The 26,442-nt window shown below is 36.2% G+C and overlaps 1 protein-coding gene across 2 annotated transcripts; it reads right to left on the minus strand.

The window, feature by feature from the left end:
• Positions 1-250: 250 nt before the first annotated feature.
• On the minus strand, positions 251-25,373 carry UBA3 (ubiquitin like modifier activating enzyme 3). Of its 2 annotated transcripts, XM_043587903.1 has the most exons (18): positions 25,281-25,365; positions 25,058-25,099; positions 23,088-23,208; positions 21,719-21,799; positions 17,909-17,991; positions 15,028-15,108; positions 10,947-10,990; positions 10,537-10,601; positions 10,079-10,234; positions 8,793-8,895; positions 8,505-8,618; positions 3,381-3,434; positions 2,590-2,626; positions 2,422-2,503; positions 1,983-2,083; positions 1,787-1,850; positions 1,592-1,646; positions 251-1,045 (listed from the first exon to the last, which is right to left on the minus strand). In XM_043587903.1, exons 1-18 carry the CDS (start codon positions 25,298-25,300, stop codon positions 957-959), a joined length of 1,392 nt encoding a protein of 463 aa, XP_043443838.1. In that variant the 5' UTR covers positions 25,301-25,365; the 3' UTR covers positions 251-956. The 2 variants fall into 2 exon arrangements, with proteins under 2 accessions (XP_043443838.1, XP_043443839.1); XM_043587904.1 differs by lacking the exon at positions 25,058-25,099 and having other exon boundaries at positions 25,281-25,373.
• Between the last annotated feature and the right edge of the window lie 1,069 nt (positions 25,374-26,442).

Raw genomic sequence — 26,442 nt, forward strand, 5'->3', positions numbered from 1 at the left:
TCAATACTTACACTTAATTTTGTCTAAGGCTTAATTTTTTAGGGAAGAAAAAGGCATTTTAAGGACAATATAAAAAGATTCCATTTCATTACATTATTATGTGAGACCAAATTAAATCAGTAGCTATTTCTTGTGGTACCATAAAAGTTTTGTATTAGTAATCCTGCTACACATTTAAAAATTATTCCAATGTACATTACTATGGAACTTACTATCCTTAATATACCTTAAAAATTTTCAGTGAGAAAAGTAGACAATATATGATTTTATTAATAAATAGTGTGAAAGCATCAGTGATAACTGTTTGAACATTAGATTCTTTTAAACATCCATGTCTTGGCTTTAATATTGTGCATATTGGCCTCTATGGCACTACAAGTAAACATGAAAATAGTTCCCATTTCCATGCACAGGTATTCAGCTATAACACCATTTACAAATTATTATGGACACGGTAACCTTTGCAATAATTAATATTCATTTGGACAACCACAATTAAATGAATATTAAATCAAGCAAGAAGTAGGCTATGTTCAATATGCTCTAGATGTCAGGTTGTAATGTTTAATGTTATTTAAAACTTTATTTTCTAATTTTCTTTAAAGGGGTATCTTTTTAATATGTGGGTGCTCAAATGAAAACTGAGGAATGCGTTCTGTGACCATAATAACAGAAGTCACGCATCAGAGTGTTTGCCTCCTCCTCTAAAGAAATACATTTGCTCATTATTTCTCTCTCCAGGTATCATTTGCCGTATTATTAATGAAAATGCTTACAAATACCAACCCCAAAATTCTGTCTTCAAGGTAAGTTAAAAATTTAAAAAAAGAGTGGTTCTTTATATAAAAAAGTCAAATTCTAGCAACACTAACGCTAAAAATGACATTAAATTTCTTAGCATACACATAATGTATAATATTTCCATCAGTTTTCTATTATGTGCAGATTTATTTTCCTTAAGAAGTAAAATGAAGTTTGAATAGTACAGTCTGTGGTGTGGTGACATCAGCAACTGCCAGTTCTTGCCCATCAACGAGTCCCAATTCTATAATAGAAAAAGTATAATTAACCCAAGCAAAAAAATCTCAACAGAAGCAAAACACACACACACATACAAAGTACACATTTAAGGTCTAGATAAACATCAAAACCCAATTCTCTTTAATCAAGGTGATACTATCTTTGATTTCTTTGAGTTTTTTAATATTCTACTGAAAGAACAATTCTATTATCATTTCTAAAGATATAATTATAATGAAATCATCATTTAAAGGCATTACCTAGAATAAGGATTCATTACTTTTACCAAGAGAAAAAAGAAGAAAATGATTAGTAAATATATTCATTTAAAATAGCTTTCATTCATTTAAAATAAACCACTTGGGTGGTTCAGTTGGTTAAGCGACAGACTCTTGATTTAGTTTCAGGTCATCTCATAGTTCGTAAGTTTGAGCCCATTGGGCTCTGTGCTGACAGCACGGAGCCTGCTTCAGATTTTCTCTCTCCCTCTCTCTCTGTCCCTCCCCTGCTCATGTATTCTCTCTCTCTCTCAAAATAAATATACATTTTCTTTTTTTAATCTTTAAAATACCTTTCAATGTCTTGGAGAGATTTGGCCTTGTTCGTTCTTCAATAGAAGTTACTGACTAGAAAACAAAATTATTTTAATGTAAAACACATTAAGTGAAATGGAACTTGTAATATAATGAGAAAAAAGACTTGTAATATAGTTTTGTGAAAAACAAAAAAACAAAACAAAACAAAAAAACAACCAAACACTGATTACCTGTAAGTAAAGTGTTCTATTTCTTCCCTCTAATGTAGCTGTGATGGCTGGAGATTTCATCTGCCTAAATTATGATAGGGAAAACAAAATAAAATTAAAAAATCAAAGATCACTTCTTAAAAAACAATTCTAGCTTTTAAAGTTTTAAAATCAGAAAAATTATTTCTACAATAAAACAAAAATCCAGAACACTTACAGAGATGCACTATTGGTTAAATAATCCAAAACCTCCTGCAATTTAGCAGATGGAGAAAACTGAATATTTTGAGGAAGCTGGCTACATGCTGGGCAGTTCTCCTACACACATAAAACACAATATATAATAGTGGCATACACACCAATAATAGTCTATAAATATGAAATGAAAATCAACTTGTTTTATAATCGTATTTCCTACAAATAAATTTTCATGCTTTAAAATCTGCTTTTCATAATAGACCTGTTTTCCTAAATTATTTTGCTACACAGTATTTATTTTGGGCTACACTGCAAAAGATATATAGTAAGTAGGTTTCTGGAAGTTAAAGAATACATAGGATGTGGGCAATTTCACTCATATTTCTAACCAGTAATTAATACATAAAAATCAAACTATGCATGATCAAACAAGTTTTCATTAGTGTAATAGTACTTACCTTTCTCTCTGCTTCAAATGTATACGTGTACAGTCCATCTACATCATTGAATACCAAGTAATTATTAAGAGGAATATATGCACTGTAATGAAAAAATGTTCATCTTTACACAATTGAGCCAAGTCAAAATACAGATTTACATAGATATTAAAAAATGAAATCCATTACCTTGTGGCTATTTTAAAAACCTCAGTGGCACACACAGCTGAAGAGGGGAGAAAATAAAGGTGCCTGAACTCAATGAAAATTAGACATTTAAAATTACAAGTTTTTTAAAAAGTCAGTTATAAATCAGAACAGATAAACTTTTAAGGCTATTGATTAAAACAGATATAGATTTATACACACACACACTCTTTAAAACACTGAGAAAGTAACAAATTTTATATTTGTTTTATATAATCCAAGTAAGAGAGTAGCATTGCATGTTTTCCTTCCTCTTCTTTAGATTAATGAGCAATCTGTTACACTGATTAAAAGGAAAGGTATATAGGGGGCCTGGGTGGCTCAGTCGGTTGAGTGTCCAGCTTCGGCTCAGGTCATGATCTCACAGCTGGTGAGTTCGAGCCCCGCGTCGGGCTCTGTGCTGACAGCTCAGAGCCTGGAGCCTGCTTCAGATTCTGTGTCTCCCTCTCTCTCTGCCCCTAACCCACTCGCATTCTGTCTCTGTCTCTCTCAAAAATAAATTAACATTAAAAAATAATAAAATTAAAAAAAAAAAAGGAAAGGTATATAATGTTCCCTTACTACAGAGCACTTTATGACATAATTTAAAACAAAATATATACAGATCCAATAGCTTGTTCTTTTTTGCAGTTTTGTTACACCCTCCCCACCTAAGAAGATACCAAATTTCTAGAACACTAGTTTTCTGAAATCAAGTAGCTGCAAAAATGTCAATTTAATGAATCAAAACTAAAGGAAAGAAAACAAAATTAAGTATGGCCATTTTCCCCTACCTGCAATGACTGCATTTGTAGAAGCTACTGCAGGAATGATTCGTTTTACAACTCCTGAAAAATATATTGATTAAAAGACGGGGTCATTTCTTCTAAAAAGTGTCTTAGACAATCTGATTATTAAATATCATTTTCCACAACTTGATTTTTCAGGCGTTCAAGTCAGAAAATAGACTTAAGTTTAACAATGAAATGATCTTCTTTCACATTCCCATCACTTTGTTGTATGTTCAGAATCTTAAACCAGTTATAGTATCAAAGAAAACTCTTTACTAAGGTTCAAATAAAAGAGACAATATAATACAGCTCACAATTAGAGTGTTTATTGTATTCCAGGTACAGTATGAAGATTAAGATACGACAGAATTTTCATCACATCCCTGTTAGTCTTATCACTCTGATTTTTAAGTTAAGGAAAATGAAGTTGAGACAAATATCCACAACTATACATCTAATAAAGTGATAGGAGTGGCATATGAACCTTCATCTGCTCCCAAGTGCATAATCTTAACTGCTACAGTTTACTATACTATCCTCAGTGAAGTGTGAATAAAGTATAAAGAACAATAGTTAACTTATTTTTCCTCATATAATAGTTTTAATGATTCCCCAAAACTTACAACAAACAGAAAAACTGCCCCTCATCGTCTCATTTCCCTCTATAATATGGACTATTCAAAATGTTTAACTGTACTCTATTTCTATCTCATGTTTTGCATATCAGTATTCAAAGATTAGGAATGAACAAAGCCCCACCCTCCACCATCTTTTTAAGTACAAAATGAATATTCCCTAACTATATCTGAATTGTTCATTTTGGAACACAAAAACTTCAGAAAAAAGTAGCCATATTATCTTGGGAGTTGAGGGAGAATTTAAAAATGTGTTCCCAGACTTTAGGTGCAGGCAGGTTTCAAAAAACTGAGAAAAAGGCCAAATAATCTAAGAAGACATGGAACAAAGACAGTGAAAAAGTCTGGAAACCTGTTTTAAAAAGTTAATTCTGGGGGCACCTGGGTGGCTCAATCAGTTAAGTGACCTCTTGGTTTCAGCGCAGGTCATGATCTCACGGTTTGTGAGACTGAGCCCCACATCAGGTTCTGTGCTGACAGTGTAAAGCCTGCTTGGGATCTGGTGTCTCCTCTCTCTGCCTCTCCCTGACTCACACGTTCTCCCCGTCACTCTCAAAATAAATAAACAGCTAAACTTAGGGTGCCTGGGTGGCTCAGCTAGTTAAGCGACTGACTCTTAGTTTTGATTCAGGTCATGATCTCATGGTTCATGAGTTCAAGCCCCACAGCAGGCTCTGTGCTGTGAGCGCAGAGCCTGCTTGGGGTTCTCTCTCTCTCCGTCTCTGCCTCTCCTGTGCTCTTTCTCTCTCATTCAGAATAAATAAACTTTTAAAAAGAAATAAATTTAAAATCAATTAATTTTTAAAAAGCTAACTCTGATTGTATGAATACATATAATTTCAGAGAAGGGGAAGTAGGGAGGAACTAACTTCATGATGGTTAAACTAGAAGCTCTCCAGTGAACCACATACAGCAGGATGTACTGAAAGGAAGAACAGGTAGCACAGTGAGGAATGTAAGACACATTGCCCAATAAGAGCCAAAATGATAAAGACTTCTCATCGCCCACTCCTCACTTCTTGTCCCCACCCACTTTACTTCCAATTTTGATTCTGTACTTTGTCAAGGCTCTCAATCAACAGGCTCAAAAGGACACACCAAGCCTTGCTAAATATGGAAGGATGAAAGAGGCTGCATATTGAAATGAATTTACAGTTCCTGATCGGGACAAAATTAAGTCATTTAATTCAAACTGTTGCCAAATGTGCACTATATGCCAGACACCATTCTACGCGAGTAGCAGTGAAAACATGTATTTGCTTTTACAGAGTTTCCTTCTGCTTTCATATACTGAAGAGCTTTATGAAGAAAGTAAAACAAGGTATATGGTAGAGTTGACAATGGTGGAAGAGGTCCACTAAAGTGGATGATCAGGAATGACCTCCTCAGGAAGGGCAAAGGCTCCAGGGCAAGGATGTATCAAAGTGTTAAGTATGAAATATTCTTTGCATAGGAAAACAAGGCTACCATTATCTCTGAGAAATTATATGAACATTGATAGTGAATGGCTCCGAAGTCATTATCAGTTGAATGATGGAGTAAACTGGTTAAGTTGGTACCTGAGGGATAAGCAGCCAACCTTAACGAGATCCAAAGAACATTCCTGGTGTAAGAATCAGGAGTATTAAAAAAAAAAAAAAGAAAGAAAAAAAAAAGAATTAGGAGTATTAAAGCTCCAGGGTGGGAATGAGTTGGGTGTGTTCAAGAACACAAAGCAGGGACGCCTGGGGGGCTCAGGTGAAGATCTCATGGTTCGTGGGTTCAAGCCCCATGTCAGGCTCTGTACTGATAGCTGAGAGCCAGGAGGCAGCTTCAGATTCTGTGTCTTCCTCTCTCTCTGACCCTCCCACCACATGCACTTTGTCTCTGCTTCTCAAAAATAAATAAATGTTAAAAATTTTTTTTTAAAAAGAACACAAAGCAGGTTGGAATGGTTAGAGTAGGGGGAGTACAGGAAGCACTAAGGAGCATGTAAGAATAGAATTTTTAAATGACATTACCAGGACATCAGTAAATACAAGGAAATAATCACAGAAGAGAAACAGCAGATTTTCAAAAAGATGGCAAAGCCTTTTTTCTAGTGAACTAAGTGATGAACTTGGAACAAAATTCTGGAAGGATGAACTGTGAGTACCTACATTAGGAAGCATTGATCACTAGACTGAGCATTAAGATTGTTCACCGAGTTAAGTCATGTTGGACTCAGTTACTGTGACGAGTAACGAGGTAACCCAGGGAAACATGGAAGATAGTATATCCAGGATTCGGCAGAGCAGTTGGAAAGGTCTTTCATGACATCCTTGTGAATAAGACAAAGAAATAACAAGTACTCAAGAAAGCCTGATCAAAAGAATGAGATAAACCTAAAAGGGCCTAACCAGAAGTATCATTCAAATGTCTGTTCTCAGCTACTTGAGCCTTGTTAAAAACAATTTTTTTTTAATTTACATACAAGTCAGTTAGCATATAGCACAATGATTTCAGTAGATTCCAGTGATTCATCCCCTACGTATAACACCCAGTGCTCATCCCAACAAGTGTCTTCCTTAATGTCCCCCCACCCACAACCCCTCCCGCAACCCTCAGTTTGTTCTCTGTATTTAAGAGTGTCTTATGTTTTGTCCCCCCTCCCTGTTATTTTTGCTTCCCTTCCCTTATGTTCATCTGTTTCGTATCTTAAAGTCCTCTTACAAGTGAAATCATATGATATTTGTCTTTCTCTAATTTCACTTAGCATAATACCCTCTACTTCCATCCACATTGCTGCAAATGGCAAGATTTCATTCTTTCTGATTGCCGAGTAATACTCCATCGTATATATATGCCACATGTGCTTTATCCATTCATCTGTTGATGGAAATTTGGGCTCTTTCCATACTTGGCTATTGTCAACAGTGATGCTATAAACATTGGGGTCCATGTGCCCCTTCGAAACATCACACGTGTATCCCTTGGATAAATACCTAGTAGCACAATTCATTGCTGGGTCGTAGGGTAGTTCTATTTTTAACTTTTTCAGGAAACTCCATACTGTTTTCCAGAGTGGCTGCACCAGTTTGCATTCCCACAGCAGTGCAAAAGAGATCCTCTTTCTCTGCATCCTTGCCAACATCTGTTGTCTGAGTTGCTAATCTGACCCATTCTGACAGGTGTGAGGTGGTATCTCATTGTGGTTTTGATTTGTATTTCCCTGATGATGGGTAATGTGGAGCATTTTTTCATGTGTCTTTTAGCCACCTGGATGTCTTAAGTCTTGTAAAAATTTTTAACTATTTGGAAGAGAGATAGAGCATGATTATCAAAACAATAGATGAAAAGATGCTGGAAAAAAAGAGACAACCTGGCAGGCATAAAAGCACATATAGAGAGGTAACAGCAGGTTTAAGAATAAACTTCTAAAGGAGTGCCTGGGTGGCTCAGTAGATTAAGCACCTGACTTCAGCTCAGGTCATGATCTCATGATTCATGAGCTTGAGCCCCATGTCGGGCTCTGTGCTGACAGCTCAGAGCCTGGAGCCTACCTCAGATTCTGTGTCTCTCTCTCCCTATCTGCTCTTCCCCTGCTCATGCTTTGTCTCTCTTTCAAAAATAAATAAACATTAAGAAAATTTTTTAAAGAATAAACTTGTAAAGACTTATACTTGAGTATTAAGATACAAAACTACCACCCCAACAAACTGCCAAACCTGTAGTAGGAAGATGGGGCTTAGCAACTCCATGTAGGAAAACTTTCAGATTTTAGTAGACAGTAACCTTAAAGAACCAGAAGTATACCATCAACATAAATAACAAGCAAAGAAATAACAAAAAACCCTGCTCTCCTCTAAGACTGCACCAATTATCACAAGTTTATTATAAGACCAAACCTAGAATGCTGCATTCTACCCTAGATAGTTAAGAGAAATATGGACAACTGGAACATGGTTAGAAAAAAACAACATATTGGGAACTTAACATCAGGCAACATGTCAAAGTTTTGAAGGAACTAGAAAGGCTGATGACAGTGATTTGCAGGCAATATGAAAACTGTTGTCAATATGTTAAAGGCTATTACTCAAAAGGGAACTGATTTATCTATGGTGTATGCTGGGGCAATACTCAGACCAAACTAAAGATGGAGATTTCTGCTCAATACACAAAATAATTGTCTTGACAGTCTTATCCAAATGTGAAATAGATGGTCCCAGGACGTGACACATTCCTCTTTAGTGAAAGATAAAATGAATGGTTCAAATTGGATGATGCAGGGCCTCTTCCAATTCCAGTAAGATTTTATTAAATTCCTCTAGCTAAGAAGTAGTATGGATTCTGTCAAACTCTGTTCCCTCCAACCAAATTTGGAACACCTGGAAACTATTATTTCCATGGTACTTTGAGCCGCAAATGGCTGGTACTATCTGAAATCATTTATCCATTATTTCTTTCAGAGCATTCCAACCCTTGAAAATGGGATCATCCCCAGGTTATAATTCATGACAATTCACTGACTTACCTTGAGTGAGTCTATAGGTAACACCCCTAATATTATATTGTGATGCTCTCTCGAGGGATTTTTGGAAAATCCACTGAATATGATCAGGATCATCTCCATCTAATGGAACTCCTTCTGTTAGGGGGAAAAAAAAAGAAAGAAAAGAAAAGAAAAAGAGAAAATAAGCAAGAGAGGAAGATGGAAACACGTAAACTTAAATCAACTTGTTTTTAATGTAATTACACAAACGGATAATATAAACAAATATATATCTTACATAATGCCGGATTATGAAATTCAGTTTATTACCTCCAAAAGGCTGCTCCTTAGGCCATTGTAATATCCTTACATACTCAATACAGTGTTCTGGTAGCCTGGGCATAGATGCAATGGTGCACATGGGAAAATTAACCTGAAAGCACAGTTTACCTTTTTTGTGGATTTTAAACAATGAATTATTTTAAAATGTAACTTCTAATTAGGACTGCTCCCTAAAAGTAGATAAAGCATCTTAGCTTTCCTCTTATAAAAACAAAACATTTTATACCACTAATAATTCTAAAACTAAAAGAGCATCTGAATCACCTGCCTTAGATTCATCTTCCTATAACAATAGGTTTGCCCGACATGTACAAAATTTAAGCTTTGTTAGATCATGAGACGAAAAGTGCCAAGTAATTTCTCAAATATGAGCACTTCATTATGTTTGCCTATTTAAATATGACGGTATAAAACAAACCAAAACAAAAGCAAATTCACAGAGTTAAATCAATCCCAAGTAAACACTAATAAAATTCTTTCTTTTTGTTTTTTAACCTTTATTTTAAGTAGGCTCTACACCCAACATGGGGCTGGAATTCACGGCCCTGAGATCAAGAGTCACAGGCTCTGCTGACTGAGTCAGCTAGATGCCCCTAAAATCATTTTTACTTTTTTTTTTTTTTAATTTTTTTAACGTTTTATTTATTTTTGAGACAGAGAGAGACAAAGCATGAACAGGGGAGGGGCAGAGAGAGAGGGAGACACAGAATTAGAAGCAGGCTCCAGGCTCTGAGCCATCAGCCCAGAGCCCGACGCGGGGCTCGAACTCACGGACCGTGAGATCGTGACCTGAGCCGAAGTCGGCCGCCCAACCGACTGAGCCACCCAGGCGCCCCTCATTTTTACTTTTAAATCAAAATTCTAACTGTTCCTTCAAGTGGGTATGTAGCTTAAAGAGGCCCATCTTTGGAAGGATCATTCTCATCCCTGGTATCTTTATTTCCCCAAAACAATCACAGGCAAAAACCAAAGAAAATACAGTATAGCTCTATCCCAACATATAACTTTAGCATTGGCCCTTGATCCCTACTCTACAAAAGAAAAAATGAATACAAAGGAATTATGAAAAGAGAATAGTATCATACTGTGATATTTGGTTCCTATGTTTCCAGAAATAGACCATAATTTCTTATCTTTCTTCTTAGCATGATTTTTAAAATATGGTTACCTGTAATTAAAAATCCTAAATACTGAACTAGATTTAATAATTAATCCTAACTCTACCCCCCAAGAGACTATAACACAAACACAAATGCAGGTGCTTTTTTGATTACCTGTGGAGGATACAGTTCTAGTGTGCATTCAATACAAGCAGTCATTCCAGGCAGAATCACCCTGGCATTTCCTTTAAAACCTTCTGTCCCCCCATCTATCAAAGGGACAATGGAGCTTGGATCTAATACGCCATCTTCATAATTTAGAAGAGATATCTAGGAAAATTATTTGAAGGTAAGAGAGGGGAATAACAATTAAAAAAAAAAAATAACATGCTGTCAAGTAATTTCACAAGTCAATCACATTACTGAGTACTAGATTATCAAATCAAGGGATTATGATATTAGCAATTTATATTCTCACCTGAAAATTAATGACTGGTAATAAATAATGAAGCACAACTACTTGAGTGAAAATTAAATGATTTTTCAAAAATATGATATGGTATTCTAATTTTTGGTATGTTAGAAGCAGCAGCAAGAACTTCCAAGAATCGTAACAACACTAAAGTTTTTACCAGCATGCCATTTATCCATCTTCTGGCTATGATAGAGTCCAGTCCACATACAATTATATGAAATTCTATGGAAGAAAAAGCAAGTTTAGCTTTTAAAAATGCCATTGCACAAAATAATTCACACTTTCTAAGAAACAAAAAAGCCCCACCTTTTATTACAACACAAACACACACAGCTCCTAATTCTTGAGTAATCTTTACTCAGGACAACAAATAAAAATGCAGCTAATGATATCAACTAAGAACTACAACAGTGGCATTCTCTGTTCAGTCAACCTTACTGAAAAGCAAACACCAAGAGATGAAAACAAATGAAGAAACAGCCCTCAAATAGCTAGCAACCTTCAAATAGACAGCAATAAAATACAGGAAGAATTTAGTGAGAATTTAATTTCAAGTGGACAACTTACGTCGATAGAAAGTGTCATTAAAATCTTGAATCTTGTTGAAATGTCTGGATATAAGTAAAGGAACTTAAGCTGTTAAGTTTTTAATTTATAAAGTGAATTTAACAATGCCATAAGGAACAAATTATAAATGTATTTAACAAGACATAAGTCTTCAGTGTTCCAGGGAATGTGACAAAATGAACACAATCCTAATTCATGACAACACCTCTTTTCTAAACACTCCTCTCCTTAACTACTTAGTTCTCTCATCTCTGAACTCCCATATTATATTTATGTCTCTGTTATACTCTCTACTAGACTTCAGTTTTTTTTTTTTTTCAACGTTTATTTATTTTTGGGACAGAGAGAGACAGAGCATGAACGGGGGAGGGGCAGAGAGAGAGGGAGACACAGAATCAGAAACAGGCTCCAGGCTCTGAGCCATCAGCCCTGAGCCTGACGCGGGGCTCGAACTCACGGACCGCGAGATCGTGACCTGGCTGAAGTCGGACGCTTAACCGACTGCGCCACCCAGGCGCCCCTAGACTTCAGTTTTAATATCAAACCATACATCCTGGGAAAGCAGACTGTGTGCTTTAGCCCTAAGCACATCGTTAGCCCTAAGCAAAGAGGCAATATGGATTTTAGTGAAGGAAACACGCATTACAGTTCCCACTGAGGCACACGATTACAAGATTTAGGACAAATGAACACCTTGTACACCTTGAATTTATACGAAGTTAAATATCAAACATTTTCCATTAAAAATAGGAATTACTGCTGCGAAGCTAATTTTAAAAAACCAGGTTTCCAATAGCTTTTTCAGGTACTAATGTGATTTGTTATTTTGGGAGTAAGTGGGGCAGGGGAGGAGGGAGGAACAAATCCTTGTTCTTCTCTCATTTAAGTCAGTTTTCCAAGTCTCTCTCTTTTTTACCCTACAAAATTCTATCAGCAGTCTTTCCCTGTCTGGATGCTGCAAAGAGAACCCTATTCAAAAATGGCTGTTGGTGTTAATCAATCATAGTAGGTAGCATTTTAACAGCACACATGTACAAAATATTTTAATTTTTCTAATGGAGCAATTTTCTATTTAATAATATATATTATACTTCTCTAAATTATAATAATCCATCATATATTTTTAAAAAGCAAAATGGAGAAAAACGGGACAATATAAATTATGTTTGTCCTAGATTTTTTATTCTGGACTATAAATAAAGCTATAAAAAACGAATTCAATTCTAGCCCTCACCCATTCAGGCCTCTATTCCTTCTAAATGCTCGGCAAACAGGAAGCATAAACTGCAGCTAGCACAGGGAGGTCATAAGAGAACCAGAGCACACACTGGAGAAACAGCAATAGGGGGACCCAGGATCCACACTAAGAAATTCTATGCCCTAGATTTCTACAAAATACTCAAAGTTCACAGATCTAACAGTATGCATATTCTTCTTCATCCTTTTCCCTATTGGGGCCTGTATTTGCCTTTTTAAACTTTTTATTTTGAAATACTACAGATCCACAGAATGTTGCAAAGCTAGTACAAAGAGGTCCTGTGTTTTTCATCCAGTTTCCCCTAGTGGTTACCTCTTAGAGACTATAGCATAGTATCCAAACCAAAAACACGACATTGATAAAAATGAGTATGTACAGCTGTCATTCAAACACGTGTAGATTTGTGGAACTGCCACCATAAAGACATGTGACTATTCCATCAAGGCAATGCTCTACCTTCTGCTAACCGTTTAGTCACTCCAATCCGTGTCTAATCCCTGGCAATCAGGAATTTGTTCTTCATTTCTGTAGTTTTGTCATTTGAAGAATGTTATTTAAATGGAAACATACAATATATGATGTTTTGAGATTGGCATGTTTCATTCACCAGGTCTTTTGTTGTTTTTTTTTTTTTGAGAGAAGGTGTGCATGAGAGAGCAGGGGAGAAGCAGAGAGAGGGAGAGAATTCCAAGCAGGCTCTTTGCTGTCAGCACAGAGCCTGACACAGGGCTTGATCTCACAAACTGCAAGATCATGAACTGAACCGAAATCAGGAGTTGATGCTCAACCAACTGAGCCTCCAGGTGCCCCTCAGCATACTGCCTTTGATATCCACCTAACTTGTTGCATGTTTCCTTAATTCCTTTTTATTGCTCAGTATTACTCCACAGCATGGTTATACCAATATTAACAATTCACCTATTGACAGATGTTTGGATTGTTTCCAGTTTTTGGAGACTGCAGATAAAGATGCTATGAACATTCGAGAATAATTTTTACGTAGACCTAAGTATTTGTCTCTCTAGGGTAAATGCTGAGGAATGAAATTACTGAGTTATATGGAAAGTATATATTCACATTTTTAAGAAACAGCCTATTTTCCAGATGGCTATACCATTTTACATTTCCCACCAGCAACGTATCTGTGATCCAATTTTTCTGTAGCTTTGCCAGGATTTGATTTTATTATTTTCTCCTTTAGCTATGTCAAGTATGTAGTAATATTTTACTGTGGTCATAATTTGGATTTCTCTTATAGCTAGCAATGATGAACATACTCTCGTGTGCTTTTTGCACTATCTTCTTTAGTTAAATGTCCCTTCACATTTTTTGTCCATTTCCTAATTGCATTGTTTTTTTACTGCTCAATTTTCAGAGTTCTTTATTTATTCTGGACAAGTCCTTTGTCAGATACCTACTTCATAATTATATCCCATTCTCATAATTACATCTCATTTTCTTAACAGGGCCCTTCACAAAACAAAGTTTTTAATTTTGATATAGTTCAAATTTTTTTCTTTTATGGATCACACTTTTTTGATGTGGTCTAAGGCCTCTTCACCAAGTCCTACATCACAAAGATTGTCTCGTACACTGCCATCAAAGTTTTAGTTTTACATTGTATACTTAAACCTATGATGCATCTTGAGTTATTTTTTTCAATTTTGAGGTTTGAGTTGAGATTCATTTTTTTGCATACGGTTATCAAAAGTCTCCACAATTTGTTGAAAAGATTATCCTTTCCTCCACTAAACTAGTTTTGCACTTTTGTCAAATACCAATTGGCTGTATTTGCCTCTGGCTATTACTGGTTTCTGTGTTCTACTAATGTGTGTCTCTCTCTGCTAACACCACAAAGTCTTGATTATTGTAGCTGTATTGAGTCTTGAAATGATACAGTGATTCCTCACACTGTATTCTTTCTCAAAATTGTTTTAAGTGTCCTGTCACCTGTGCATATACATTTTAGAATCTCGTCTGTATCAACAACAAAATCCAACAATACAGGATTTTGACAGAAATTGTATTAAACTTGTGTACATATGTAGGGTGACATGATACCCTTACTCTGTCAAATCACCCAATTCTTGAAAAAGGAACACCTTTCCTTTCATTTAGACCTTTGATTTCTTTCATCAGCATTTTGCAGTATTCAGCATATAAGTCACATACTTATTTTATTAGATTTATACCTAAGTATTTCTTCCTTCTTTTGAGTGGCTATAAATGGTATTCACTGTATTTTAAATTTCACTTTCTACATTTTCACTGCTAGTATAGAGAAACAGATTTGTTTTGTTTTTTTTTGTATCCTGTGGCATTTCTCAAATAGCAAAGCTTACCTCCTGAATTTCTATAAAATACTGAACGCTCCCCAAACCTACAGAACACTACTTTTTTAAAAGATATTTCTTCTAAGAATGAATTTACTCCGACACACCTTCCATTTGGTTAATAATACAGTGACTGTCTATTCAGCCTGCTACTCTAGGGAGACATAAACATTAACTATAGCCAGACAAGGACTTACAGTCTAGCAAAAGAGATATGTAATTCAAACTGAAATCAAGGGCAATAATGCAAAACAAACAATGGCACTGGCTGTGAAAGCTTAATTTAAAAATTAGGGCAAAAAATATTTATATAACCTTAAAGAAAAGATTGGAAGCAATATAAAACAAAACGTCACCAGCAGATACCTCAGTAATAAACTTACTGCTGATTTTTTTTTTTTTTTGCTTATCTGTATTCTCTATGTTAAACATCTCTTTTATAATAAAAAACAAATGATTTTGAAAGTTAACTTTTTTGTCAAAAGGATACGGAACTACATTGCAATTAGGAACTCTGTCATTAAGAAATTCTGCAGCAACTTCAGCCTTAGGTCTTCCAACATCTTTAGGCCTACAGGAAAAATTATATTTAAATTATCATTCATCATATAAATCTAGATGCTCTATATAATTTACTTTCAGACATAAAAAATATTCATGGTGAGTTTATTTAGAGGATATTTAGAAGGAATACTTTTATCGAAGTACTTTTGATGAGTGATTAGGCATTCAACACTAACACCAAATGGCAACACTTGCTGATGTTCCAAATTGTATTTACAATACAACTGTAAAACTGTAAAATTCACAAGCACTGACAAGTCTAATCAAATATTTCTTAAATAAAAATAGAAAGTGTTTGTTTTTTATTTTTGTTTTTTCCATATAAAGCATAACAATGGCATGTTTCCTGGCCACTCTTCATTCTGGCATTTCCTAATGTAAAATATTATCCCACACTCAGAGCATTCCAAATCTGCCCTGAACCCCAGAACCTCAAGGTGCTACTATGGAGGTGGTGGCTGAAATATACATGAGATTTATTCTGGGGATACAAGAACCTTCATTTATCCCCTTCTTCCCATGTGTGCTGATTAAATAGTAAATTTTATGTCTCATAAGAAGTCATATGCATGTGTTCGAAGAAGACACAATGCCAAAGCCATTATCTAAAATTGCAAATATTGCCAACATTTTTAAGAAGCTAAAAACAGAAGACCTAAAAAGGTCACTCCTAGTTAAGAACCATAGCTATAGATAGAAAAGGACACAAAGAATTCTCTCTTCTAATCTCAGTATGAATGGTATTTTCTTTCTTACTACTTCCTTATTCTCCTCAAAGACATAAATCACTCCCTCACACATACATAGTAAGAGCTTCGTTACTACTTTTTCACAACATATTTTTCATTATACACAGAAATCTATCATACCCATTAGACTATGAACACCTGGAAGAAAGAGACCATATTCTTATATCTTTGTATTCCTTCATATATAAGCACAGAATACTTTAAAAATAAATGAAAATTTAAAAATCAACGTTCCTAATAAAAATTACTTTTTATTATTTACTTTTTAGAAGTCTAAATTTTTCATGTTTATTTATTTTTGAGAGAGAACACAAGTGGGGGAGGGACAGAGAAAGAGAGTGAGAGAAAAAGTCCTTAGCAGACTCCATGCTGACCCCAATGCAGGGCTCAATCTCACAAACCCTAACATCATGACCTGAGCCCAAATCAAGAGTCAGACGCTTAGCTGACTGAGCCACCCAGGTGCCCCTAAAATGGGAATTTTAAAGAAAAATAATTTAACAGGCCAATTTTTTCCTCTCCAATAAAGCAGTGTGCTTTTCTTGATTCAAAACTTCTAATCAGAGTTTTATTCTGACTTTGTCCTAGAACTAGACTGTACAAATCAAGGAACCTGATTTCAGTACTGTATTCAACTACTCTGGACAGAGCTCTTTAGATAAAAGGGATAAAGGAGACTTGATTCTTTAATGTTGTGGATTATATGCGCTTCCACAGTAGAACCCAAATAAAAAAACTCCTAGACAGTTTCTGTAGAAACTGCTAATCTACCTTTCCAGAATTAGGGGATCAGATTGCTCCACCTAATAACTGCCCTCTGAACAAAAAGGCTTTATACAGGTATCAATTTAGCAGGACAACCTGGCCTAATTGCTTATTCTGGAAAACAATGACCTGCCCTGAGATTAAAGGAGGTAATCTAAAGACTTTAGAAAGTGTTTACTACATCTTAAGTACTCAACAAATGTTAACTATCATTATGATTTTCAATCATCATTTTAGCTACAAACTAAAGGGCATGGCCTATCATCATTAACCAATGAATTCAATGGGATCTTTCTTAGAGCATTTATGTACTAAGAATGTGTCACACGGGAAGGATCCACAAAGTTTTCTGTGAAGAAGGATAATTTCAAGGGCTAAATAAACAAAAAGATAAGGCCTAAATGTTAAATGTAGAGTTCACATCGCAATTATAGCACTTCCTTAACTTGACTTTAACCCGTCCCTCAATCTCTTTAATATCTTCCACAAAGAGAGAGGTTTTATGCCTATCCAAAAATTTAATTTTACCTTCTCTGCTAACCTAACCTTATATGGCATATCTACAACTATTTGAGCACTCTATGCTAGTAATCTAATCCCTAGAAAGAAAAATAAAAAGTCCTTATCTCTCCATATGTATAATTTTTTGATCAATGATACTTCTATCTAAGCTAGTCAAATCTCTAAATGCTACATAGTAAAACTGACTAATGAATCTTTCCTCAGGACTGCATATATGGCCTACTTCCAGTTTTTAAAGTCATTTCTAACAATCCATTTCTAGACGCTTTCTGTATTTCATGTTTGTCGAAGGTAATTATCCCTTTGTTCCTGGGTCTTCTCTCCTTAACTGTCCATTTTCTTTTTCTTTCTATTAACAAAGTTCCAACTCTTCCACAACTTCATTGCCCCAGAGTCACCATACAACTCTTGGCTTATAAATTCCCACCAATGTATGTCATTAGGGCCTAATATCCCGGCTACTATTCTCTCATGAAATCAACAGGAGGAAAAAGGCTGCACTCCACGTCTTCAGAACACAATCACCTCCCGAATCACATAAACCATTTGGAAATCTCTTAAAAAAACACAACAAAATCATGTATTTGTTTACAAAACTAGTTTCACCAGAATGCTCATATTTTCTTGCAAAATCTTACCTAAAAAGGGAGTGGTAGTTATTTTTTAAACAAAATGAGTGTTACCCTCTCATAGTTTTTAAAGATGATTAAACTGTAATGTACTCAAGTTCAAGTGATTATCAGCATTTTAAACTAAGATCTTAAAACTTACCTAAATAAAAACTGCCTATTTAGATTGGAAACATCTATAGTGTCCATGTCTATAACATGAATCTGTCTAAAACCAGACAATGCCTGTGGGAATAAAAAAAATCCAATTAAGCAGAAGTTTCCTCACATTTGAAATTTTAAGATTTGTTTTCATGTAGTTCTAAATTTATAAATGCTCAATAATAAATTCTACGTAATTGTATTCAGTGGTTAAAGAGTCTTACAAGGTACATAAAACTCAGAGTTCTTGTAAAGGTCAAAAATGTGTAACTACTCAACTTTAAATAGTCTACAACCAAAAGAGAACAACTCGACATTTCTGCAGCGGTTTTATAATCCCGTAAACACATTTGTAAAGTTTGTTGCTTTGCTGCTGTTGCCAGCTATTTTAATTTTACTAGTCTTACTAATTAACTGAATTTGCTGTTCTTTTTCAGAATATTGTTAATAATATTCCTACAAGCTTTATCTTAGTTTACATAACATTAAGTATGTCTTGCTTCAGAAATAACTATTACATAGTTACATATTACCAACACACATACGCACACAGCACATGTAAAAGGAGTGTCCTTAAAGTATTGAGTCAAGAACAAGCAATCAAAAACGCTAAGGAAAAGCAACAAAAGGTTGCATTTCAATAAGGCCACATATTCTAACAGTACAACCACTGCTCAAATTTATCAGCAGAAGCAACAGAACGAAAAAAAACAAGTCTCAATAATTAACCATGCTTTTCTGGTCTTGGTCAGCGAAACAGATTAAATCAGGTGTCAATAATTCTCCTACTTTTGGGCCCCTCCTTAGATAGCAAGATGTCCTCCAGGGCTGTCCATACTTGCTTTCTCATATTCCTGTCTCACTTACACTAAACAAGCTTTCACTACCACCACTTCACAGAAAACTGCCCTTGTCAAGGTAACCAGTGACTCCTATGTCGCTACCTCCAATGACAGTCTCTCTAATCGTACCCACCTGAGATATGTGACAGGGTATGGACCTGTCTCTCTAATCGTACCCACCTGAGATATGTGACAGGGTATGGACCAATTCCTCCTCTTTAAAATACGTTCTCCACTTGGTTGCTACACTCATGAGAAATTTGAACACTAAAAACTGGTTTCCAGTTCATCTCACTCAGGAGCTTTCCCCCTACTTTACTGGCCAGAAGGTGGAGTGCCCTTGTGCTTACTTCTCGTTAGTGCTTGTGATCCCAGGCAATTTTGGAAGATAAAGCATCATCTGACAGACCTGTCAAACTTAACAGTTTCCAAAACCAAACTCATTCATCCTTGCTCACCAACGCCACTAAATCTATTCTTTTCCCAGTGTCTTCCATTTCAGTGAATGCAAACTCCATCCTCCCAGTTGCTCAGGAGAAAAAGCTTTTCATGTCATCCTTCACTCTCCTTTACTCATGTCCCCAAACTAATCCACTAGCAAACCCTGTTGACTCCAATCTCAAAACATATTCATCATCCTGACCACCTCTTACCACTTCCAATGCTACCATCTTGTTCCAAGTCATTGTCATCTCTTGCCTAGGTGACTCCAACAACCTTCTAACCAGCCTCTCAGCTTCCTGCTCTGTTCTTCCTTGAACTTTTTTCTCTGTATATCAGACACAGTGAACCAGGTTAAAAGTCAGATCAAGTCAACTCATCTGCTTAAATCCATCCAATGACTTCCTGACGCATAGTAAGAGGCAAAGTTCTTACAGTAGCCTGTAAAGCCTTTTGTAATATTCACTCTGAGCTCCTCCACCTCCCACTACCTCTCTGATACCCTGTGGGAAAATGCTCCCCCTTTTCCACTTCTGATTTAGCTATAATGACCTCCTGGCTGTCCTAAAAAGTAACGGTCATGCTCCCACTTGACAGATTTTGCACCAAATGTTCTCTCTGCCTAAAGAATTCTTGCTCACCCCTTTGCTCAAATAACACCTTTTTGTAAACCACTTCCATTCTCACCAGGCTATCTACCAAGCTATCAATCTTGCATTCCTCCTTTCCCCACAGCTTTTATTACCATCTGATATATTATGTATTTTACTTGTCTTTTTCCTTCCTCTAAAACATAGGCCCCACAAATACAAACACCCGTCAGTACTATTCAAGGCTGTATCCTTAGCTTCCAAAATGATGCCTGGCATATGAGGGTGAAGAGGTTAAATAACTATTGATCAATCATTACTATTAATGTCATAGCCTTTTTTTTAGAATGAGTCTTTAGGGGGCTTATAGTCAATTCAAAAAATCATGTATACCTCTTAGGTATTTATGTCTGAAATAAGCAAAGTAACAAGTGGTAATCGAAAAGCTTTAGTTTTCTTCTATTAAGAGGTTATTACAACAATAAATTACAAGGCATCAAAGTTGTTTGGTGACTTCCTTAGATCTAATCTCCAATTAATTTACATTTAAAATTACCATATATCACATTTGCAGGTAATAGCTTCATTAGAGAAAAAGTTAAGCATTAGGAGATTTTTGCATACAATGCCTACCAAAACCACTACCCATCCTCCATAAATCCTTCCTTTCTAGAACTCCTTGGTACTGCAATAGGGTTTTTATGTTTAAGAAAGTACCATCATTTTGGCACCACATCACATAGTGTATCATACACAATGCTATTTATTTTGTGTACGACTCGTACCTCCAATGAAATTTCAAATTCATTAGGGACATAGACCATGATGACCCACAATCCCTTCAGAACTGAGCACAGGAGTAAGTACCATGAAGCACATTAAGTTTCTGCAGTTCCACTAGGAGTGACACTAGTGTTTTCTTAGCAAAATGTATGTGGCTGTTTACATTTAAACTGTAGCTCCAAGACCAACTTTTTAAGTCCTTCATCTGGCCAGTGAATGTGACTTTACTCATCGTCTAAGAGTTTGTTCTAGCACTTCCAATTTTCGACACACCAACGAACACCTGACATACAACACCTTTAAATCACTTCTTCCCCTCACCATTTTTGTTAAATAAGCCAATAAGGCCTTATAAAAAGCTACTTTGTGGTTATTAAAAGTCAACGAAACTCTTAAGTCACATATTATGGATTTCAAACCAGTATACAGAAATAGCCTCACTACAGAGTACCCTCTTTTAAGATGATACTGTGAAAACAAATTGACAAAAAAAAAAAAAAAAAAAGGCTTAGCTCTCTGAAATTTCATGAGTTTACTATTTTATGGCCATCACAAATTACTGTTTGATTAAGTCCTGTAATGACCTAATGGCTCAGTGAAAAGCACACTTGACTAAGATTTAATGACCTGGATTAGGTTCCAAGCACATCACTATTCTTCAGAAAAACTTGGGCAATTCATTTACCATCTCTGAACCTCAGTGTCTCCCTATATGTAAAATGGGACAATATCCTATCCACCTAACGGGTTATTTTGAGGAACAGAAGAAATAATTCTTTGAAATTACATGTTAAAACAGGAATTACCAGTTTCGTTATTTACTTCACTGAAATTAATGACTGCTATGCAAGAGGAAGTACAAAGATTTGTTTAATAAAGACCAGAGAAGAAAACAGAAGAATTTCTATCAATGACTTTACAGTTGAAAACTTTAGACTGTAAAAAGTTCCACAGTTATATCATCATTTTAATTACTATCTCTAATCTGACCTGCTAAATTTATCTAACAAAGTCTCAGGAGAAAAGATTAACAATCATAATAAAGAAATTTTCTAGTAATAGAACAGAAAAAGAAAAAGGACTAATTATCACAAGGAGGAAAAAAATACATTATATATATATATACATATATACATACATATATGTATAAATTACCAGATTTTTCAGGAGCTCACATCCTAAGCCGCCAGCTCCAATGACTAGAACTTTACATGTATCTAACAAAAACTGGAGAGACTGTAAAGAATGAAAAGGCATTATTAAAATCTGGTTGATAATAACTGTAAGTACCATCAATAAAGCAATCGCCATAAAAGTTTCTAATGTTTCCGTAAAAAAAAGCAATTGAAGATAAAGAGCAGACTTTGTATTCAATGAATTATTTTAAATTTATGAACAAGGTAGAACCAGAAATTCTATAATCCCAATGATTTCAGCGGGTTTCAATTTTAGTGTTTTTAAATTCATTTTCATTTTATGAAATTAAGTTCATGTCCAACAAGAAAAACTACTATACCTAGTTAATTAAGACTCATCTTTTTTTTTTTTTTAACTCTGAAAGGGGATGGAAAACAGCAAATTTACTTATTTAACTGACTTCCTAAGAAGAGAAAAGTTTGTAAAAACTTTAACAGAGGATCAAGCACTGCACAAGGTGTTTAAAGGTCTTAAAAAGGTAAGAACAACAATAATGGTATTTATAAAACAAGAGAAAACAGAAAGAAAAAAATGGATAAAACTCTTAGAAAACTGTACATCAGCAGAAATACAATTTAAAACAATCATTTAACACCAGTATCTTACATTATCAGGCAAAAAAATAAATAAAAGGTAGATTATCCAAAGAAATTCAAAATACTTGCAATTCTGTCCAAGATGAAAGGAGAGAAAATTTATACTGAAACCCAAGAGTCTGTACCTTAATTTTAGGAATAGCATAATATTTCTATTTCAACATCTCTTTATAAACACAAAGGACATAAAAACTAACTATAAAGAAGATATTCTCTACCTTGTGGTAAAAAATAAGTTGTATCTAGTTGAACACTTGCCTTAAGTTAAACACTCCCAGTCCAAAACTCTATTCCTCTATTATAGAGCAGTCATAATTTTTAACATGCAATTATACTCAATTCTAAGATGCGCATTTCAACTAAATTTCAAAATTTAAGCAAGTACATGTATATCTCTATCAAATTTAATTCCTCAGAGTAGGGCTAAAATGGGGAATGTGTCTCAGAAGTCATTTTAAACTGTAATTTTAAGTATAACTTAGAATCTTAATTCAGATTATAAAGTTATTTTATTCTTGAGAATTCTCAACACATTACATGAGAAATGTGAAAACTACTAAATATTTGTCATTCAAATAAAATCAGTTGCAAATATTCAATTTAGTATTTCAAGATAACTTACACAATTGTATTAGTATTTTTTATGAAAGAGCAAATTAGAAAGAAAGCATTTTATTATTTTTGAAACATAAAACTATTAGAGGAGTTATTTAAAAATAAACGTTTCTCACTTCAGTGCTCGGTTCGAAATCGGGGTGTGTGAAGGGTCCAGATCGCTCGAGGAACTTCTTTACATGGTTCCAGCGACCTTCCCAGTCTCCAGTGTCCCCACACCCACCATCAACAGCCATTCTGCACAGAACACAGTAAATTCAGCTGCAAAGATCAGTAGGAAAAAGCCACACCTACAACTATTATGGTTTCCCCAAATGAAAAAGTAACCACACCAGACCTGCTCAAATAAAAAGGGAAGTATCAGTATGATTAGGCTTATGCTTTTAAATTTTCCCTTGGCTATTATATAGTTTATTTCAAGCTAGGAACATCATCTTTGACGAAATGTATCATTCTACGTGCTTCTGGGATCCTAAAGCAAACCAAGATCAAATTTGGGATTTTGGTCAATTGGTGAGAAAAGGGCTTTTCTACATTTGGAATTTATAAAAGATTACTGCAAACCCCTCAAGTCTGTTCCATCAACACACTTATACCAGGAAAATGAAAAACAAAAAAAAAAACCACTCCACTTTCAGATGTGTGATGCTCCAAATCTAATATAATTCATGTGCCATTTCCAAGTTTGAAAGGTGTGATTTAATGATTATTTCTGATGAGAGGAACTGTTACACATTTTTCTCTGAAAGAGGTCCCAATTTTCAAGAAAGAATCTCTTAACTATGAGGTGTTGTTTCCACTCAACACAAAAAAAGTTTGGGGTTACAACTACACTACAGATATGCATTACTATCTAAAAACTTTTTAGAACATACAACTGAGTAGAGAGAGACTCCTCTAACAAAATACAAAATGTGTTTCCTATTCTATGCAAGATACATGTTTGGTTTTGATTATTTTTAATTTTCAAATTTCCTATAAACCCACAGTTGCTACCTTCAAATGTATTAGTAATACCCAACTTTTACGAAGGGACAAATAAGTACTGCCTAACAATAAAGCCCACAGGTTTTATGTCACAGCTCAGCTGGGTCTGGTTCCACAACATTGTGACCTTCAGCAGATTACCTAACAGCCATAAACCTCATGTGTAGGTGGTAGCTACATCTTAAGGTCAGAACGAGGATAAAGAGATAATCCACATATAGGACTTAGTAAAATGCATGGCATATAGTAAGCATTCAAATCTTAACTGTCATTTTAAGCAAAAGTGGAAAGCAAATGAAAGATGGGAAGGAATGTGAAATGAAGCTGGATATTCCAGTCCTCTTGCAATTGCAATTGCAATTAAACTCTCCGAAGGAGATTCGTAGATTCTAAAGCACTGCAACCGGGAACTGGCACAGAAATTACTAACTCACCACACCCACTGCAAGAGTACGTTCCTCCCCTCCGGTGTAGGGAGATGAAACATTAAGTGGTGTGGGCCAGGGTGGAAAACATTTTGTTTAAATCTGTCTCATCAGCACAGAATTAAGTATCTGATAAAAACTTATCAGGGGAAAATAAGCTCTTTGGAGTCAACACTCTCCTTTTAGAACCAATTATTCTGCAAAAATGATTGAAGTGCTTACTGCAATACCTTATGCAGAAAGTTCTCATAAAAAGTTTGCAATTAATACTACTGTCTCAGTATTTACGAAAGGCCAAACAGGCCTACGGTCCGTTTCACGTGTTTAAGAAAGATTCCCTTTTCACAAGGTCACGGCTCTGACAATTGGGGTGGAGGAGGGGTTGGGGCTCAAGGGTCCTTCCGCAAGACTTTTGGTCAAGTACCAGCCCGGCGGGCCCGTGCAGGACCTGCTGCGGTAGACCCCGGGACCGGCGCGCGCCCGAGACTGAGACGAAGAGCGGCCCGCCAGGCCCCTGGGGCTGCGGGATGGGGGTCAGGGGATGAGGCCGCGCGGCCTGCGCTCCGGGTGCCCCCCTCCCAGCCCCCCGGGCCCGCTGCGGCTGGTCCCCTAGGCCTGGGGTCGGGGGAGGCGGGGGTCCCCGGAGAGGGCCCCGGCCTCCCGGCAGCACTAACTTCTCAGCCAGCAGCTCCTCTATTCTCCTTCTTTTCTTCTCCCTAAAAGAAAGAGAGAATAAAAGAAGGGTCAGCATCACGCTACACATTGGGCGCCGCGAGGGGATGGGGGGGCGACGGGGCGGGGGGCTGGGGGACCCCGGGTGGCGGCGGTGACCGCCCACCGCCGCGCTCTCTCACAACCCAGCCCGGCCCGGCACGCCTGCTGAGCCCGAGTACTTACGGCTCCTCGCCATCCGCCATATTGTTCTCCGCCTCTTCCCAGGTGCCCCCACGGCGGGCGGGGCGGAGGGGCGGGACGACGCGAAGGGGCGGGGTCAACGGGGTCGAACGAAATGGGGCGAAAAGGAGCACTGGGGCGGGGCCAGAGGAAGGGGTGGGGCTGACTGCGCGGAGGCTACGATGGGTTTTTAAGCCTTTTCTTGTAATTATAATCTTGATTACACTTAATTACATAAATCTTACCCAGAGTGTAATGTTATGCTGAGTAAAAATATACATATAATACATTATATGTTTGTACAATTTATGTTAATAAACAATTATATAAAATGGTATATTCTATGAAAAAACTCTTTGAAAGAGCCATCTTCATACGCCTGACCTTTTCCCTGACGCAAAGCATCAGAGTAATTTTCACTTTTTACTTTTCAGGAAACATTTTTGCATAAGGGTACTCACTGTAAGAATAAAACGTATCTAAATCGGTTTATAGTGGTGGGATGGAGAGATTATTTTCTTCCTTTGTGAATATCAGTGGTAATCTTTTAATGTCACATCATTCTGTCAGATAAGAAGTTAAGCGGAAATGGAACTGAATTGAAAAACACTTTTTTGGGGGAAAATATATATATTTAGACAAAAGAAAAGTACAAAGGAAAAAAAACCACAAAATTAATGAATACTTTGGAACACCCATAATCTCATCACCTGAAGATAAACGGTAATAACATTTGGGGCTATTTTCTTCCACAGTCGGACATACACTGATAGATGGATAGATACATTTGTGTGTGTGTGTGTGTGTGTGTGTGTGTGCGCGCGCACGCATGTGTGTGCACGCACGCACATGTGTGTTTGAATGACAATACAAAAAGATTATATTAAAATATACATATATGTATGTATGTATATATGTATATATACATACATATATGTATCCTTTCTTGGAGCAGAAGGTTGGAAAAATGAGATATAGACTCAGGAATACAGTTTAAATCGTTAACTCTCAGGGTTCCTGGGTGGCTCAGTCAATTGAGCTCAGGCCATGATCTCACGGTCGTGAGGTCCAACCCTGCCTTGGGCTCTGTGCTGACAGCTCAGAGCCTGGAGCCTGCTTCGGATTGTGTCCCCCCTCTCTCTGCCTCTTCCCTGCTTGCACTCTA

This window comes from Prionailurus bengalensis, chromosome A2 (genome assembly GCF_016509475.1).
Source record: "Prionailurus bengalensis isolate Pbe53 chromosome A2, Fcat_Pben_1.1_paternal_pri, whole genome shotgun sequence".
Classification (NCBI taxonomy): Eukaryota; Metazoa; Chordata; class Mammalia; order Carnivora; family Felidae; genus Prionailurus; species Prionailurus bengalensis.

Coding starts and splice junctions, on each gene's coding strand:
- UBA3 (XM_043587903.1), bottom strand. CDS start 25,300: ATGGCGGATGGCGAGGAGCC. Junction 15,109..17,908: donor AATAGGCAGTTTTTATTTAG/GTAAGTTTTAAG, acceptor TTTTTCCTGTAG/GCCTAAAGATGTTGGAAGAC. Junction 2,627..3,380: donor TACAAATGCAGTCATTGCAG/GTAGGGGAAAAT, acceptor TCCCCTCTTCAG/CTGTGTGTGCCACTGAGGTT.